The 18,450-nt window shown below is 42.0% G+C and overlaps 1 protein-coding gene across 1 annotated transcript; it reads right to left on the bottom strand.

Moving 5' to 3' along the window:
• Positions 1-69: 69 nt before the first annotated feature.
• On the bottom strand, positions 70-17,932 carry Nono (non-POU domain containing, octamer-binding). The gene is given in 12 exon segments (NM_001012356.1): positions 70-1,060; positions 2,341-2,450; positions 3,143-3,182; positions 3,677-3,779; positions 4,143-4,227; positions 5,041-5,237; positions 5,503-5,598; positions 6,749-7,050; positions 8,217-8,410; positions 10,666-10,843; positions 17,093-17,148; positions 17,874-17,932. Coding segments are annotated over 10 exon segments (1,431 nt in total). The 5' UTR covers positions 10,835-10,843; positions 17,093-17,148; positions 17,874-17,932; the 3' UTR covers positions 70-925.
• Positions 17,933-18,450: the final 518 nt, after the last annotated feature.

Genomic DNA, 18,450 nt, shown 5'->3' with positions numbered 1-18,450 from the left:
CTACCATATATACCTCCCAAGACAGAATTTCCTTCCCTCCCTTTTTCAAAAAACAGCACAGAAAATGAAAAGGCTTCAAATGTATTTTAATAAGGTGATGCTGCATTACTGCTCCATTTCTCAGAAAAATTTTCAAATTGAAGGTATCAGGAACAAATCTTAGTACACCAATAAAAATGCACAGCGCAACTACCTAAGATAGGCAAGACTAAGAGCTACTGTCAGACCTTCAACACACAGCAACCCTGTTCCCAAGATTGTACTAGGCCTATCAAGAAAAGCTGTGGACAGCAACAGCAGACGCACGAAAGTGTAGTCCTTACCCAAGAAGAAGATGGAGGCAAGTTAACACAAGATTTAAGATATACTAAAATGAAAACCTCTAAGAGAAAATGTCTTCCTTACGACATGAAGGGGTCATATATGAGATATAACAGAACCGTATGTATGCTGTGACCTCTGTGGACATTGTCTGAATTCTCACCTGGGAGTGAATGGAGGAATTGGGCTGGGTCATTGGAGCATGTTTAGGTTTTGTGGTATACATGGCAGTGTCTCTGGGGTTGAGGGGAATAAAGATGAAAAATTAAAGGATGAGAGGATGAGGGGGGGAGAGGAAGAGGAGAGGAATGATCAAGGTTAATGGAACCGAGTCCATTTTCCTTATGGTTCTCCAGGCCCCCAACAATCAATATACTTCAGGAATGCACCAGACAGACTTTAACGCACTATACCACAGACTGATTTGTTAAATACCACCCCTCCCTTGCCCCTGTGCCTTCAAGCATACTCCCTAGAATAGAACAAGCAGGGAAGACCTATCTATTGGGAAGAACCCCTAACACTTTTCCAGGGTAGAATTCTGGCTAGTCCAAAAAGGGCCCTTCTTTTAAGGGCTGCAGGAAACTAGACAATGCAACTGTATCTAATATCGGCGGCGTTTATTTGGAGCAAATTCAGCTCCAGGAGCTGGACGGTTGAATGCAGGAGGAGTTCCACCAATTGCTCCAATTCCTTCCATTGTAGCAGCTTGGCCAAAACGTTCAGTTGTTGGTGGAGTCTTAAAAGAGAAAGAGAACAGTGTTACAACAGAATCTGTCTCTGCAGTTTCTAGCTCAAAGGTCTTCCCACTACAGGCCATTTCTATTTAACTATTCAAGACTCCTAACTATTAGTGGCAGGCAATCAAGTCTGTTTAAAGCTCTAGTGGAGAACTGAAGGATAGGCCTTACAAGTTATGGCTCCATTCAGTCACCCATCTTTAGCTTTCTTTTTTTTTTCTTTTTTCCAGAGCTGGGGACTGAACCCAGGGCCTTGCACTCTACCACTGAGCTAAATCCCCAACCCCCATCTTTAGCTTTCTATCCACACTTTACATACAGTTGAATTCCTAGGTTGGATAGGTTCGATCCAAGTCCTTTTTCCTGAGCCAGGAAGAACTGGCTATCGCTCTTTAGCAACCTTATCCAGTTCAAATTAGAACCAGAACAATTTCTGGGCTTTGTGACCCACAAGGCCCTTGGCGTCACATCATCTGTTCTACATCATAATATCTAACCTGCCTTGGCTTCCCCATTTAAAGAGCAACCTGCTGGCCAGACACGGTGGTACACACATTTGGGAGGCAAGAGGCAGGAGCAACTCTGAGTTTGAGGCCAGCTGGTCTAGACTACAGATACTCTACCTCAAAAAACAAACAAAACCCCCAAACAACAAAAAGCAACTTATTTACTGAGGATAGCAACAACTATAAGTTAATCAGGTCACAGTCAGAGGCAAGTTTAACTCCAAGGTTAAAAGAGTGTATGATACTAGATTTTCTCAAGATTAAAAAGACCAAGGATATGGGATAGTGGGATAACATTTGCCTAGCATATATCACACCCCGGGTTCAATTGTCCACACTGCCCCTTAAGATCTTGTTACATTTTATGAATACCAACAGTCTTGAAGATTAGTATCTGTACCAAAGTCGAAATAAACTCAAGAGGTAGGAGATGCTAAGAAGACAGCTGAGTTGGATAAAATGCTTGTTCTGCAAGCTGGAGGACCCAAAGGAAGGGAGACACGGAAAGGCATGGTGGTATGAATTTGCAATCCCAGTACTGGGGAGACTAGAGGATTCCTGGGGCTCACAGACCAGTCAGCTTAGCCTAACTGGCAAGTCCTAGGTTATGGACGGCCCCTGAGCAATGACACAAGCAGCTAACCTCTAGCCTACACTTACATGTACACACACCTGCATACACACACCTATACCCACAAAAGTTAGACCCCAGAGGGTTGAGAAGGTCCCCCTATTGCTATTTACAATTACTATGAAGCCATGCAATTTATTACCAATCCAAGGGTTCCATCTGGCATCATAGCAGCAGGTCCTGGAGGAGCTGGAGTACCAGGTGGCACAGGAGCAGGGGGCATGGCGCCTCTATTGTTTATGCCCATGGCACCTAAAGCAGAGTAGTATGATCACTATAGGGGGGCAAAGATTAACACACCTCCCAAGGGGAACAACAATCCAGTAGGCAATCAATCCTTTACTCCCAGCCTATAAGCCCTAATGTCCCTGGAAATGTGATGTCCTTTTTTTTCTTTTTTTTTTCTCGCACCGAACCCAGGGCCTTGCGCTAGCTAGGCAAGTGCTCTACCACTGAGCTAAATCCCCAACCCCCCAATGTGATGTCATTTAAATGTGGACTAGGCAGAAGCTTCCTAAGGCAGATTAAGAAAGAGAAAGAAGGCTCCCCAAGTACAAAAATCTGAATTTAAAAAGCCCAATTTGCACATCAAAAGCCAAGCATCAAGGCTCACTTTTAATCCCAGCACTTAGGAAGCAGAGATAGGTGGATCTCTAAGTTCAAGACCAGCCTGGTGTACATAGTGAGTTTCAGCACAGCCAGGGCTACAAGTAAGAACCTGTCTCAAAGGAACAAAAAAGAGCTGGGCCATGCTGTATATGCTTGCTACCCCTGGCTTTGAGAGACAGAGATAGGCAGATCACAGTAACTAGCCAGACAATCTAAAAAACAAAAAAACTAAACAGGCAGTTCTTTGGTTCCTGGATACCTGCTACTATCTATTTTATAACTACCCTTTATACCCCCCAAAAGGCACCACAACTATCTAATTCTTAAGTCCTTACCTCCCATAGCCATTTGGCCCATCCGTATCTCTTGTTCTCTCTGAAAAACAATATATACTTAACATAATCCAAGACAACAGTTACTGTTACAATGCACTGATGACAACACAAAGGGAAGTAAGCAGTGATGACATACTAATACCAATGCCCGCTTGCTATCTGGACAGTGATTGTAGGTAACATAATTTTCTATTAGAAACAAGAGGCAACGGGGGAAGAAATAGTTAACTTCTTAAAGCTGCAAATCATCTAATTACAAGGGTAGCAGTGGATGAGCCAAAGTCTGCTATAGGACTCAAATTTCTCTTATTATCACTGGATATAAGTAACTAGATTTTCATCCTAAATTTGCTATATATAGCAAAAACTCTCCCTCAAATCTTACCTCACCTCCTATCAACAATTTTGTTTTTCCTAAACAATTTTTTTATTCTGTAACATAGAATAATTGATCATAACCTAGTATCCTTACAGACATTTCATAGTCTTATATGATGACTGGCCTATCACATCATAGGCACATGGGAGATATACCGCATCAGGGAAGGTTCCCTTGAATCCTTCCTGCTGCCGTCGCATCATTTCTTCTTGCTGTCGCCGCATCTCTTCCTCACGGCGCCTGCGTTCCTCTTCCTGCCTATAGAATTATCAATGCATTTTAAAATAAAAGACATTCCAGAAAATGAGTGGACCAGTTGAAAGGGAAGAAGATTAAGACACCTAAAGCCAGCACAGCTTGCCAAGAATAAGGGCAACATTCAAAGAAATTAAGAGACCAGCATCGAGTTCTTTCTCTTTCAGGAAGCCCTCAGGCAACTCCTAGAACCAATGCAGCTCTAAGTGCATAAAGGTGCTTGCTGTCCAGGCTGATGACAAGTTTAATTCTTAGGACCATTTGGTAGAAGGCCTCAACACATGTGCTGGAAGGCTCTCATTGAGATGGAGAAGCATGAAACCAGGCCCCAAACCAAAAAAAAAAAAAAAAAAAAAAAAAAAGTACCTGAGTTCTAACTGCTTTCGTTTCTGAACCTCTTGGTTATGCAGCTCCTCCATTCTTCGAAGCTCTTCTTGACGTCTCATCAAATCTATCAACAGATTGAGACTTTTTGATTCTCTTTTCATATATACAACAATTTCCCATAAATATCCAGAAAGCAAAGATGTCAACCAAGACAAAAGATAATAGTCATTTTGGAAGAGGAAACCTCAATTGATTGGTCAGTGGACAAGGCTGTGGTACATTTCTTGATTGATGGGGAAGGGCCTAGCTCATGGTGGGTGGATGAGCAGGCATGGTGTACTCCTTTAATCCCAGCACTTGAGAGGCAGAGATCTCTGAGTTCAAGGCCAGCCTGATCTACAGACTAGTTCCAGGATAGCCAGGGCCACACAGAGAAACTAAGCCACAAACAAAACCCCAAAACCAAAAACTACATCACAATATCAAGGAAGGAAGGAAGGAAGGAAGGTAGGTAGGTAGGTGGGTGGATAAGCCTTGGGTAACAACCTAGTAAACAGCACCCCTACATTTGTTCCTGCCTTAGCTTCTCTCAATGATGGAGTTACCTGTAATTTTAAGACAAAATAAACTGTTTCCTCATCAAATTGATTTTGGTCATGCTTGGTTTATTATCAAAAAACAGAACCCTTAACTAAGACAATATATAATCCCAGAATGACCATGCAAGTAAACTAAAACTTTTATCATTTCTTTCTTCATAGAATCTATCCAGTATTCTATACCCATCTCCAAACTTATCTCCCTACTGGGATAAACAAAGTATTTCATAAATAAAAGCAGAGATTTCGTCTTTTTCTACTAAGGAACAAAGAAATCACTGAACAAAACTGGCATTTGCTATGTATTCCACTTTTCCTACCTACAGGTCTCAACTCACCCTGCCTCATTAGCATAACCTGGTGCTCATGGCGTGCTGCCTCCATCTCCATCTCCAGCTTCTCACGAGCCTCCTTGATGTTTCGGTCCACTTGATCCTGCTGTTGCTTCTCCATCTCAATGAGAGCCTTCCAGCGCATGGCATACTCATACTCAAAGGACCCAGGCTGTGCAAATCTGGGTGGCTGTTCTCTCTCCCTATAGACAATACACATTATGTATTACTTTTGTCCAAGATTTCATAGGATCACATTCTTTTCTAAAGACCAAGTGAGCACATGTATACAGCAAAGGCAACGCCTCTTTTAAATACACCTTTAAGTTTCAAGAGTAGAAAAATAACTACGGGATGAAGTATAGTCAAATATGTTAAGGGTCTGGGTTCAACTACCAGTACCACACATATAAACACACCCCACCCCTATCCCAGAAACGTATAAAAGTCAACAACTGGACCACACACTTGTGAAATTGCTGGTTTTTTATAACCAACTTCTCCGGAAGTCCCTCTTCATCATCTAACTGGTCCATAGGCTCCACAGTCACAGGCCGAGGAAATCTGGGTGAAAGAAGAAAGTGTTAATGAGGCCATACCCTAACAAGGATGCTCCCTACACCCGACATTGGCCCAAGGAACTAATTAGGGATAAGACTGGACAACTATAGTAGTTTTGACAGGAATGAGAATTTGGCAAGGATTCATACTGTAAACTGTGCTGGTCTCAAGTTAATGACACTACTCTTGCTTCAGCCTTCCAAATGTTGGGGCTATAGTTATGAACCACATCTAAACATATTTCCTAAGAATTTCAAACCTAACCCCAAGTAATGGAGTCCCTCTTACCAGCATTATGAATAATTTGGGGATAACAGCCCAGATGGAGCCAGGTTTCAGATCTCTGTAATAGTCTCAAAAAATGTTAAAGGGAGTAGATCAAGTTATCTAATATATTTGATAACTCCAGAAAATGAAGGAAGGAAAACACTAAGAGAAAGTACATTCAACAAAACATTTTAAGAAACATTCTAAGTTTCTAGAAGGGAAAACTTTTTTTTTTTGCTTTTGGAGACAATTTCACCTATCCCAGGCTAACTTGCAACTTGTTATATAGCTAAGGATGACTTTAACTCCAGATTCGTTTATCTTTACCTTCCAAGTGCTGGAATCACAGGCATGGGCTACCATGCCCAATGAAAAGCTATTATTATTCCACATGTATGAGTGCTTTCCCCAGATGTACATCAATGTATCACTTCCATGCCTGATGCCTGTTTAGGCTGGCATCAGATTCCCTAGAACTGAAATTACAGATGGTCTTGAGACAACATGTGGGTGCTGGGAATCCTACTCGGTTCTCTGCAAGAGCAGCCAGTGCTCTTAACCACTGAAGTAATTCTCCAGCCTAAAAAGTTATCATTGTACCATACCCTGATGGATAAAGGCCCACACAAGCTAGACAACCTGAGCTTGGTCCCAGAACACATGTAAAGGTGGAAGGAGAAAGCCGACTTTCCAAAATTGTCCCAAGTCCCCACATGTCCACCATGGCATGGACATGCACTTGAATACGTGAGTAGGATTATACTGAAACTGCATTAGAAAAGCTGTTAGTATTAAGTCTTTAAATGAAAATAAGAACACGATTACTAAATGCTCCATGCCAAAGAAAGAATAAGGAACCTCAAACCATTGCCTGAAAATTACTTACGTGGTTAGCAAGAAGGAGCCTTCACTGCATCTGTCCAGAGCTTTCCGAGCAGCTGGCTTCCCTGAGAACTCAACAATGCCTTTCCCCGAGGGCCTTCCTCGGTCATCCACAATGACTACAGCCCTCTCCACCTGGCCAAACACAGAAAAGGCTTCTTCCAGCAGTTCGTTGGACACGTACTGAGGAAGGTTGCGAACCGTAAGGGATGCACTATGACAAGCAAAGCGCACTCGCAGCTGCTTTCCACGGAGTGGCATGTTGTCCAGCTCCACTTTGGCAATTTCCGCTAGGGTTCGTGTTTCCTGGGGAAAACAAAAAAGAAAATTAGAATTTGACAAAAGACCAACCAAGAAACAATCAACAAAACTCAAAAAACCTGGGTGTGATGGCACACATATTTAATTCTAGCACTTATAGATCTGTAGGCTAGCCTAGTCTACATAGTGAGTTCTAGGGCAGAGTCATAGCTGTATACTTAACAATACAGCACTTGGATTTTAATTTCCATTAACACACCAGAATTACTTGTCCTCAATGAAGAATACTTATTTTATGAGAATAAATGTTTTGACTGCACGTACATTTATGCACAGCATGTGTGCCTGGTGCCTATGGAAGTAAGAATAGGGCATCAGATCCTGCAACCAAGAAACTTATTTAGAACCAGAAAATGTTGACAGGACATCTCTTCCCTACTTCTCAGACCTAAGGAAGTATCTAGAGAAAATGACTTGCTGTGGCATTACATTTGCAGGAATAAAATCTAGTTCCAGCCATCCTCTCAAAGTGAGAGCTCGTCACACTTTGCTCCTCATTTAGCATCTATTTAAAATGCTTCTTTCTTATATACTATTCTTAAATAAAATCAGATTTTAAGAGTTACATTTACAATTGGTAGAAGTGAGCATTGCTGAGTGGTAGGACACTTATCTAATGTGTACAAGAGTTGGCATGTTAGAGGCAGCCTGCTTCAGAAAGAAAACAGATATTCACAAAAAGAACTTGTCCCTTCATGATCTTTAAGAGTAAGATAACATGCATACAAGGAGTTTGGAAATAAATTATATAAGCCTCGATAATCATTAAAATAAGCTTCATTTTCTCTTTAATCAAGCATGGTAATCCAGAGCTCAGAAAGCAGAGGTAGAAGCCTGCAAGTTCATGGATAGCCTGGGGTTAAAATTTGAGATCTGCAACCAAAAATAACCCCTAAACATTTTAGCCCATGTATTCCAGGCAAATAAGGCCAGGTGGTAGTGGTGCACACCTTTAAACCCAGCACTCAGGAGGCAGAGAGGCAGGCAGATCTCGAGTTCAAGGTCAGTCTGGTCTACAAAGTGAGTTCTAAGAGAGTCAGACTCCAAAAACTATAACCATATAGACAATGCCATTCTTTTCACTATTTTTCCATATTCACTCCCCAGTCTTCCCTATCTCTCAAAGCATATGCCCCAAAGTTCACACTCACCAAGCGAATAAAGCCAAAGCCTTTATCCTTATGAATGAAAACTTCGCCTGCTTTCCCATATTTCTCAAAAAGTTTCCTCATTTCCTCCTCAGTGATGTCAGGGGGAAGATTGCCCACAAAGAGACGGCTACGTTGGGTAAAGGTCTTCTCTCCTGGTTTCCTAAAATTCTTCAGGTCAATAGTCAAGCCTTCATCTGAAAGAAGACAGTCAATCAAAGACTGGGTAAAGAACTGGTCATATCTTCAACACTGTTTCTGTGATGGGAGACAAGCACCACTTCCCAATGTATCCTACTCATCAGCAAATTGCACCTTAAAGAGACCAGGGGACTCCTTAGCAGCCCTACTATAATCCAGAAACTAAGGTAGCTAATCAGAAATAAATAATCAAATGATACAACAACTTGACAATACTATTGAGTAGATCTATGCCTTAAGGAATCAGACTTTTAAAATTGCTCTATTTTCTTAACCAGTTATCAACGTTCACAACCTTAACAGGTTGCACAAAAAGAAATGAGTAATAAATATTTTTGTACTAAATTCTGGTTATCTTAAAAATTTATCATCTGGTATGTAATACACACACACACACACACACACACACACACACACACACACAGCATGCACACATGTGGCATACATATGAAGGCCAGGGGGGCAACTTTTAGGAGTTGCCTTTCTCCTTACGCAGTGGTTTCCAGGACTCGGGTCCTTAGGTTTGTGCTTTTAAGAGTTGAGTCATCTGTTGAGCCCAATTATGTTTGGCTTTTTTAAAAAAATGTGTATATCTGCCTGGATGAATTATATGCAAGATTCCCCTGGAACTGTAGTTACAAATGGTTCTGAGCCACCTCAGGAGTGTCAAAAATTAATCTGAATCTTCTCTAAGAGCAGTACAGCTCTTAACTACTGAGCTACCTTACCAGTCCCCACCATTACCTCCCCTTTAAAAAATTATTAATGTGTATATGTGTTAAGTGTGACTATTTGCTACATGTGCATGGGTACCCATGGAGTCAGAAAAAAATGCTGAATTTCCTGGAAGAGGAGTTACAGTTGGTAGTAAGATACCTCATGTAGGTGCTGGGAACCCAACTCAAGGCTTGTGCAAGAGCAGGAAATGCGCTTAACCACTGAACCATCTCTCTAGGTACTCTCGTCACACCAGGTTTGTTTTTATAGGTACTCAGTTTCCTGAACAACAACATACAAAAACTTTTTACAGATTAAAAGTGGGCTGGGCATGTGCCACCAAGTCTTATAGCTAACTCCCCATTAAACCTTAAAAAGTGTTCCTATATTCTCTGATGACTAACTACATAGACATATATTTGGGAGTAAAATGTGCCAATATGTCAGAATAACCTATATTCCACAGATATCTGCTCCTTTGTCTCAAGCGATCAATCCCCTTCATTTATTAAATGTGAATTAATAACCAAATAGGAGGAGCTAAAGAGTTGGCTGAGCAGTTAAGACTACTTATTAGGGCTGGAGAGATGGCTCAGTGGTTAAGAGCACTGACTATTCTTCCAGAGGTCCTGAGTTCAAATCCCAGCAACCACATGGTGGCTCACAGCCATCTGCAATAGAATCTGATGCCCTCTTCAGGTGTGTCTGAAGACAGCTACAGTGTATACATATAAATAAAATAAATCTTTTTTTAAAAAAAGATTACTTATTGACCTTTCAGGACTCACTGATTCTCAGCACCAACATGGTGCTGACAACTATCTTAAGAAAAATCAAACCAAAAGAAGATCCAATGCCCTCTTCTGACCTCTACAAGCACCAGGAATATACACATATGCTATACGTAGGCAAAACCTCCATACACATAAAATAAATCTTGTCAAACCAAACCAAACCAAACCAGAATAATGAAATATGGCAGCACATGTCCTTAATCCCAACACTCAGAATGTAAGCAGAGGGAGCTCTAAGTCAGCACTCAGGGCTATCTCAAAAAGTTGGGGAGTGGTGGCACCCAATCCCAACACTGCAGGCAGAAGCTGGTGGAGTTCAAAGGCTTATTCACTTATAATCACGAGAGACTTATCTAAAAGCCATAAAACCATTCCTGGGCTGGAGAGATGGCTCAGAGGTTAAAAACACTGTCTGCGGGGTTGGGGATTTAGCTCAGTGGTAGAGCGCTTGCCTAGCAAGCACAAGGCCTGGGTTCGGTCCCCAGCTCCGAAAAAAAGAAAAGAAAAAAAAAAAAAAAGCACTGTCTGCTCATCCAGAGGTCATGAGTTCAATTCCCAGCAACCACATGGTGGCTCACAACCATATATAATGAGATCTGGTGCCCTCTTCTGGCCTGCACGTGTACATGCCTGTGCAATGCTGTATACATAATACATAAATCTTAAAAAAAATGTTAAAAAAAAAAAACCATTCCCAAGGGAACCTGTTTACATCCTCCCATCACCCAGCAGCTACTTACTCTGGCTGCTGGCCTGCTGTCCATTTGCAGGTATTGGTGGGGGTGGCTGCTGCTGCTGCTGCTGCTGCTGCTGCTGCTGTTGCTGATGGTGCTGCTGGTGGTGATGCTGATGGTGCTTCCTTGGAGTATGATTCTGCTTCTCCAAGTTAAAGGTTTTATTGCTCTGCATTTTTGCACCCTAAAGAAAAATTTGGAATGTCGAAAACCCAGTAAGTATCAGGATTCAGTCAATTACCTTCCTGATGATTTATACGTCATTAAAACTATATTGGTATTCTATCTTTTGCCTGGTTATTCTAAAGTAGAATGTAGGACAGCCTAGGATATTTTTTTTTTGGTTCTTTTTTTCGGAGCTGGGGACCGAACCCAGGGCCTTGCGCTTCCTAGGTAAGCGCTCTACCACTGAGCTAAATCCCCAGCCCTGACAGCCTAGGATATTTAAGAACCTGTCTCAAATTAAAAAAAAATCATAGAGATTGATTGATAGATTGATGGGGGGTGGAATCCCAGGGCTTGTGAGGCAGATCTCTGTGAGTTTGAGGCCAGCCTGATCTACTGAGCAAGTACCAGGACAGCCAGGGGTACAGAAAGAAATCTGCCTTGGAAAACCAGAATCAAAAATCGAACAAAAAAGCAAAACATACAAGGACAGACCTGATAAAATATGCCTTTAATTCTAGTACTCGGGAGGCTGAGGCAGGGGCAGGAGATTCCTGTGAGTTTGAGGTCAACCCAGTTTCAGTGAGATCCTGTCTCAAAACAGCACATTCCTTTAATCCCAACACTAAAGGCTTTATAAAGACTGCTACTAAAAAAAGACGGGGTGGCAGAGGCACACATCTTGCTAACTCAAGCATTTCAAAGACAAAGACAAGCAGAGAAATCCTATCTTGAAAAACCAAATAAATTAATCAATCAATAAATCAAGACCAGGCTGGCCTTGAACTCAGAAAAATATCGGCCTGCCTCTGCTGCCTTCTGAGTGCCGGGACTAAAGGCCTATGTCACCCCTACCAGGCCAGTAAGTCTTTTTCAACTTACTTTTTTATTTGATGTGCATTGATGTTTTGCTGGCATGTATGTCTGTGTGAAGGTATCAAATCTTGGAGTTACAGACAGGTTATGAGCTGCCATGTGGGTGCTGGGAATTGAGCCCCAGTCCACTGGAAAAACAACCACTTTTAACCCCAGGCACCAGTAAATAACTCTTACTCATGCTAGTAAAATATATGATTACCCAAATAAAAGAACCAATACATCATAGGCACTCAAGAGGGTCAGGTCAGCCTGCCTCTGCCTCCTAAGTGCTGGGATTAAAGGCATATGCTACTACACCAGGAGAATTCTCACAACTTTTCAATCACATTTCTCACCAATGTTACAGAAATTGTAATAATATACTTATTACATTTTGCATCAGGACTTAAATCTAGTGGTAGATTATTCTCATGTTGTTCAGACCAGGTTGCACCAATGGTCTATGTCTGTACCAGTACTCTTGTGTTTTAACAAACAGAGCTCTCACAGTTGCTGAATGTGATGGCCACCTTTCCTTAGGTAGCATATACTGCACCTTACAAAAATTCTTATTTAATAGTTGTACTCTTTTCCATTTGCAACCAGCAGCTATAAACCCTGGTGTTTTATGAGGACCGACTATTCCTTATATGTTACTATGTCCCGTAATTCCTTATATGTTCCGTAATTTGTCTATGGTTAAAGTTGGTGACACTCTAATATTTATATATCTTTACTTGAAGATGGTTAAATAACATACAGATCAATAAACATGTAATGTGAACATAATAAAAATAATATACTTATTAACAATTCAAGTAGTTCAACCCCCTAGGAATCTTATACTTGAAGCAGAGAACTGACTCTCATACTTTCTCCCCTGACCTCACATACATATACTTATTTTTTTTTTTGAGACCAGCTTTTCTATGTAGTTCTGGCTTTACTGGAGCTTACTGTGTAGACCAGGCTAGCCCAGAACACAAAGACTCACCTGTCTCCCAGAATACTGGGATTACAGGGTTATATGCCCAGGTGGGTCCATGTAGCCCCAGCTGGCCTGGAACCCACATCTGGCCTGTAAATTTAAAAAAAATTAAGCCACAAACCCAAAATCAGCCATTGTGTGGCACATTTATGTAGTTCCAACACTCTAAGAGGCTGAGGCAGGAAATTATGAGATTAGGGGCAACCTGGGCTATAGCGATCAGGAGGGAGATAAAAGAAAAAAAAAACAAAAAACAAAACAACAACCCTGGTCCCAACACCCACTTGGACAATTCACAAATGCCTGTAATTCCTACTCTAGGGAATCAGATGTCTCTGACCCTCTTGGGTACACAACCACATAAAGATATACACAAAAACAGTAGCTATTAGTGTGAGGGTTTTTTGTGTATATCTTTATGTGGGTTTTAGTTAATTCCAAATATAGTAAGGTTGACAACCAAGAATAACCATCACAAAAAAAACCCTCACACTAATAGCTGGACACACCTGTGAGGGATTTTTGTTAATTAAATCATCTGCAGTGGGAAGAATCACTTTTAATCTGGGCCACACCTTCTGGTGGCAGCCTATATAAAGGACATGGAAGAAGGAAGCTTACTTTCTTTGCCTGCTTGCCCTCAATCTCGATGGCAAGTCCATTCCTTGACTAGCTTCAAGGTCTACTTCATCAGGATTCCAGTATATACTGAGGACCAGCTGAGACATCCAGCCTCATGAATATAACTGCTGGATTCTCAAACTTGACATTGGTAAACAGCCATTGTTGATCTATATTGATCACAACCTGTAATAAATCTCCTTTACATCTATCTGTCTGTCTTCATTCTATTAGTACTGTTCTTCTAAAGAACCCTAATACAACCTTCTAATCATTAACATGGATTCCATTTTCATTATGTGTTTATTTATCTGTGTGGTTTTGTGTATGCAAGTACAGTGCCTGAAGACAAAGAGGGCATGGCATCCCTGGAGCTTAAGTTTCAAAAGAGTTATGAAGCTACCTGATAAGGTTGCTGGGAATTGAACTCAGGTCCTCTGCAAGAGCAGTAGGTGCTCTTAACAGTTGAGCCATCTCTTTAGTTCCCATCAGTTCCTATCTGAAGTGGCACATTAAAGAAACCTGTTTGGGATAGGCTAAAGAGATGCTCTAGTAAGTTGTTGCTCTTGCAAAGGACCCCATTCAATTCCCAGCACCCACATGGTGCTTCACAAGCACCTGTAATTAACTCCAGTTCTTCTAGCCTCTGTGGGCACATGTGATATAGATACACATACTACTGAAAGACCCGCACAAAAATAAAAAACCAAACAAATCTAATTTAAAATAGGTATATGCCCGGCAGTGGTGGTACACGCCTTTTATCCCAGCACTGGGGAAGCAAAGACAAGGTGGATCTCTTTTAGTTCCAGGTTAGCCCTGGCTACACAAAGAAACTGTCTCAAAAATCAAAACAAAATAACAAAACCCCCCTCCAAAAAAAGTAAAAAAAAGAAAAAAAAACAAACAAACAAAAAAAAAACAAAAAACAAAACCAGTTTGTAATCTTTCTTTTTTGATACACAATGGGCAATTTTCATGTAACTACCTCTTTAATACTACCAGGCATAGTGATGCACATCTTTAATTCCATAATTAAGGAGGCAGACAGGTCTACATAGCAAGCTAGAGGACAGCCAAACCTAATAGAGATCCTGTCTCTCCCTGTCACTCCTCCAAAAAATAAGACTAACATGAATGGAAAACACTGTCAGCCAAGCCCCTATTGTGTTGGACACTTTACGTTCTAATTTTCACTATTAGAATCAACACACATAGATTTTTCAATTTGGGCACATCTGCATTTAAATGATCCTTTTATCACTTCCAACTCTGCTTATTTATATCCTAAGCTACTGGTACCATTTGATGTTCAGATTTTCCTCCTTTCTGCAATGTCAACATAATTGTAAATGCCCACTCAAAGTATATGTGGCTAGACACTAATCCATCATAATTTAGATAGCTTTCATTTTCCCCCCATAACAGCACAGCAGCGCTTTAAGCTTTGTTTACTTATTAGGAAACAGAATCTAGCTTTGTGACTCCTGACAGTGTCACAGGTTTTCTGGAAAACCATATTTTTAAATGTTTTCAACAGGTGTAGTGATTTAATGACAAATAAAGCATTTCTCTAAAAAAATAATATTTGTTTCTTTTTTTTTTTTTGCGACAGGGTTTCTCTGTGTAGCCCTGGCTGTCCCAGACTAGCCTCTTCCTCCTGAGTGCTGGGATTAAAGGTGAATGTACCACCACATGACTCCAGGAAACTGGGTAAGGTGGCTTATTCTTATATTGTAGCCTTTTCTATTTGAACTCAGCATGTGTGGGCTACAGTGTGAACCTGTCTCAAAGGGGAGAAAAGACAAGCAAGCACACACCTGTACTTCCAGAGTTGTATAGGCTGAGATAAGAGTTTCAGGAATGCCTTGGCTACGTATCAAGACTCAACATTTTCCCTCCAAAAAGACAAAGAAATGAAGGCCCATCCCAAAAACAGTTGAGATGGAGGAAGGTAGTAGACGCAAATCTTTTCCTATTTTAAGTCTAGGTGTTAAATGTCTCCCTTTATCACCAAGTATAGTCAGTGGCATATTGTCATCTTCACAGCCATTTGTCCCACTAATTCTTACCTTTTCTCAGGTTAAGAACCAAGAAACATTTTTCCTCCAGTCTTTAATTAGAAATGAATGGACCCAGCCACAGTAGCTTCTATCACTCAAAGGAATCCATATATATTTCCATGTTAATAGAAACCTTTACAGAAGCTGAGCTTAGCTTAGTGGTTCGGGCTTCAGAGGGTGACCTCAAATTTCAGGCCAGCCTGGGATACATTTTGAGGCCCTGCCCCCTAAAACCAAAAACCTGGGCATCCTAGTCCACTTCTTTAACTCCAACACAAGGAGGCAAAAGTAGGTAGATCGATATCTGAGAGATGTAAGTCAACCTGGACTGCATGGTGAGCACCAGGCCATCCTAGTGGGTGAGACCCTGACTTTAACAATAAACAAAATCCAGGCAACTTGTGATATCTGCATTATTTCATTTAGTGCTCCCAGCTGCTTTCCTTTTAAAGGAAGGAACAGAAGCCCCCAAAATACTTCACCAATCCAAGGCCAATCCAGTGTAAGAAAGAACCCAGATCTCTTGACCTCTAAAATTCAAAACCATCATGCATCAAATGAGCCTTTGAGTTAAACTCCAGCAAACTTACTGGTTCCAGAACCTGTTACGATGGAGGTGATGAGGGTGACTAACAGTTACTGATCTTACAGGGATGGTTCACCTTAAGGTCTAAGTGAAATACTACTACAAAGCATTTAGCTGTCATTCAGGAACGATGAACCAATTGGTCCAAAAGGAAGCCACCATTCCTATTCTCACTTAATAAATGCCACCATCAGATTGTCCCTAAATTGCCAATTTCTGGGCTCTAATATAAAAAAAGGTATGGACACCCAACTAATGAATAACTTTTTTCTTCCTCTTTCTTTTTTGAGACACAGTCTCTCTACATAGCCTTAGCTGCCCTGAAACCTGCTCTGTAGACCAGGCTGGCCTTTAACTCTCAAGAGATCCATCTGCCTCTGCCTCCATGTCTGGTCATGGATGCTTGTAATAACCAATCTTTCCCTTCCATGTAGTCTTGTCCCAAAGTTCCCATTTACCCATGAAGGTTAGCACAGCCCCAGGAACCCAAATTACCACTGTATACACAGTAAGCACCAAGTACACAAGAAATATGTTCCTATGTTAACTGCAGCAATATAATTTCATGATATATACAGAAATAAGCTTATCAAGCCCCAACTACAGAGATCAGCAGATAGGATTTCTGTCAACTTCCATGTCCTAAGATTAACCATAACGGAAAAGACTGCGGCTATGCTGTGTGATACAACTGCACACATGTTCAGGCTCACATTAATCACAGGTACCAAAATCTAAATCAAGGTCCTCTCCATTTTAGAAGAGTCAAATTACTAAGTGGGAAACTGCTAGAGAAGTCCAGTGTGAATTTACCAGGCTGATATGGCGCCTGGTGGGCAACCGTGAAAGCTGTAAAATACAACTAAGGTAAAGGCTGCTGCTGAGTTTCTTAGGACTTTTCATTTAATAACAATGAAGTTGGACAAACATAAATTTAAGCACTAACCCGTATTAGGACAGCCATAATTAGGGGAAGAAAAACAAAAACCAAAACATACCCACGCTGCTCAGTCACTTTAGTTTCAGATTTCCAAAAACTGTTTAGCTTAAATAACATGAAAAGTCCACCAAAAATTAATTTCGTTGTCTGTGAAACCTGCATTCAGTTAAGCATCCTGCACTTTACCTGGTGAGCCTACCTCCTGCACCTACCTTGACTTCGATTTGAACACAGCCAAGTGTCTGCCTCCCAGTCCTAACCCCGACTGCTGTTAAAAAACACAAAGAAAGGTGTCAGCTTTCAGAAAGGCTTCCGCAAAGTGAAAAATACTCGAAAGTAAAGCCACAGATTTAAGTTTAATTTAGAAAAGCGATGCGTACAAACGGCTAGGAAAGGCTTAAGGAGCAAGAGATTCGGAAAAAAAGGCGCGCGCGCGCAAGGGTGGGGTGGAGGGTGTTTCATGAACTTAGCTCCAAAAGCCAAGGGATCTGAAGTAGCAAACTTCCGACTTAAAAGTTGTTTCAAAAAACAAAAAACAACAACAACAAAAAAATCCATAGCTCCAGGGGCCCCGCTGGCCCTCTAGGAATTAATGGCCTTGAAGGGCTGGAGAGGAGGAGCATGCGACAAAGCAAAGCGCCTCCTCCTCTAACCTCGACTTCAGGGCTTTAGTATAATAGACCCCACACCCTCTGGTCCAAGGCGTTCAGAAGCCACCAACTTGGGGCTGTTAAAATTCGGGGTGAGTAGCACAAAGAGCCTGGGCAGGGAAGCAAGAAAGGCATGGCCTAATGCCTCCGGTGAAGAGCACAGCGCGCGCTGGATCTCACGGGTGGGCTGCGAAGGCCTTGCGCAGAGGGGGAAAGGCCTCACGGGCCCTCCGAACCCATTGCCTGTGTACAATCCCGGCCTCGCCCTAACACCTTCCTTCACAGAGTGTCGCAGGAAGCCCCACTGTCCCCCAAGCAACCAAAGAGCCATCCCAAAACTCACCCTCTGCCCACAGTTCTTCGCTCAGACTAAGGGCGACGCTGCACGGCCTCCACCGTCCCGAGAAAAGAGCGCGCGACCGCCGGAAACGAGCCGACGGAGCTCGGTGCCTCCCAAGGGGGTGGTCAATGTTGGATTCCCGATTGGCTACGTGAACTGCCAGTCAAAGTTTATCTCTAGAGAAGGATTCATTTGTCCGCCATTTCTTAGCTTCTATTGGCTACCGACTGTCAAAGCCTTGGGTTCGTGTGAACGACAGATGGGGGACAAAGAGCGAGGCTTTGTATCTTATGCGCATGCACTAGAGGCGCTGAGCGCAAGACGGAAAAGGAAGGGGGAGGGGGAGCCAGCAGTGGAAGGTAGGGGGTCGGAAGGAGAGGCTAACCCAGCCCTACGGAAGGACCGAAAACCTAGTGGTGGGAGGAGGAAAGGAGAGAACGTGTGCGGAGAGGAAGAGTGGAGAGAAAAGGGGAGAAAAATGTGCACGTTGGCGTGTGCTGAGAGTTTATGCACTGCGCCTGTGCAAAATTAAGAGTAACAATGTCATTGTATTCTATGTGGCAGAGCTAGCCGTTTGCTA

The sequence above is a fragment of the Rattus norvegicus genome, chromosome X, assembly GCF_021556685.1.
Source record: "Rattus norvegicus strain SHRSP/BbbUtx chromosome X, alternate assembly SHRSP_T2T, whole genome shotgun sequence".
Lineage (NCBI taxonomy): Eukaryota > Metazoa > Chordata > Mammalia > Rodentia > Muridae > Rattus > Rattus norvegicus.
This window is presented reverse-complemented; position numbering and strand designations above follow the sequence as displayed.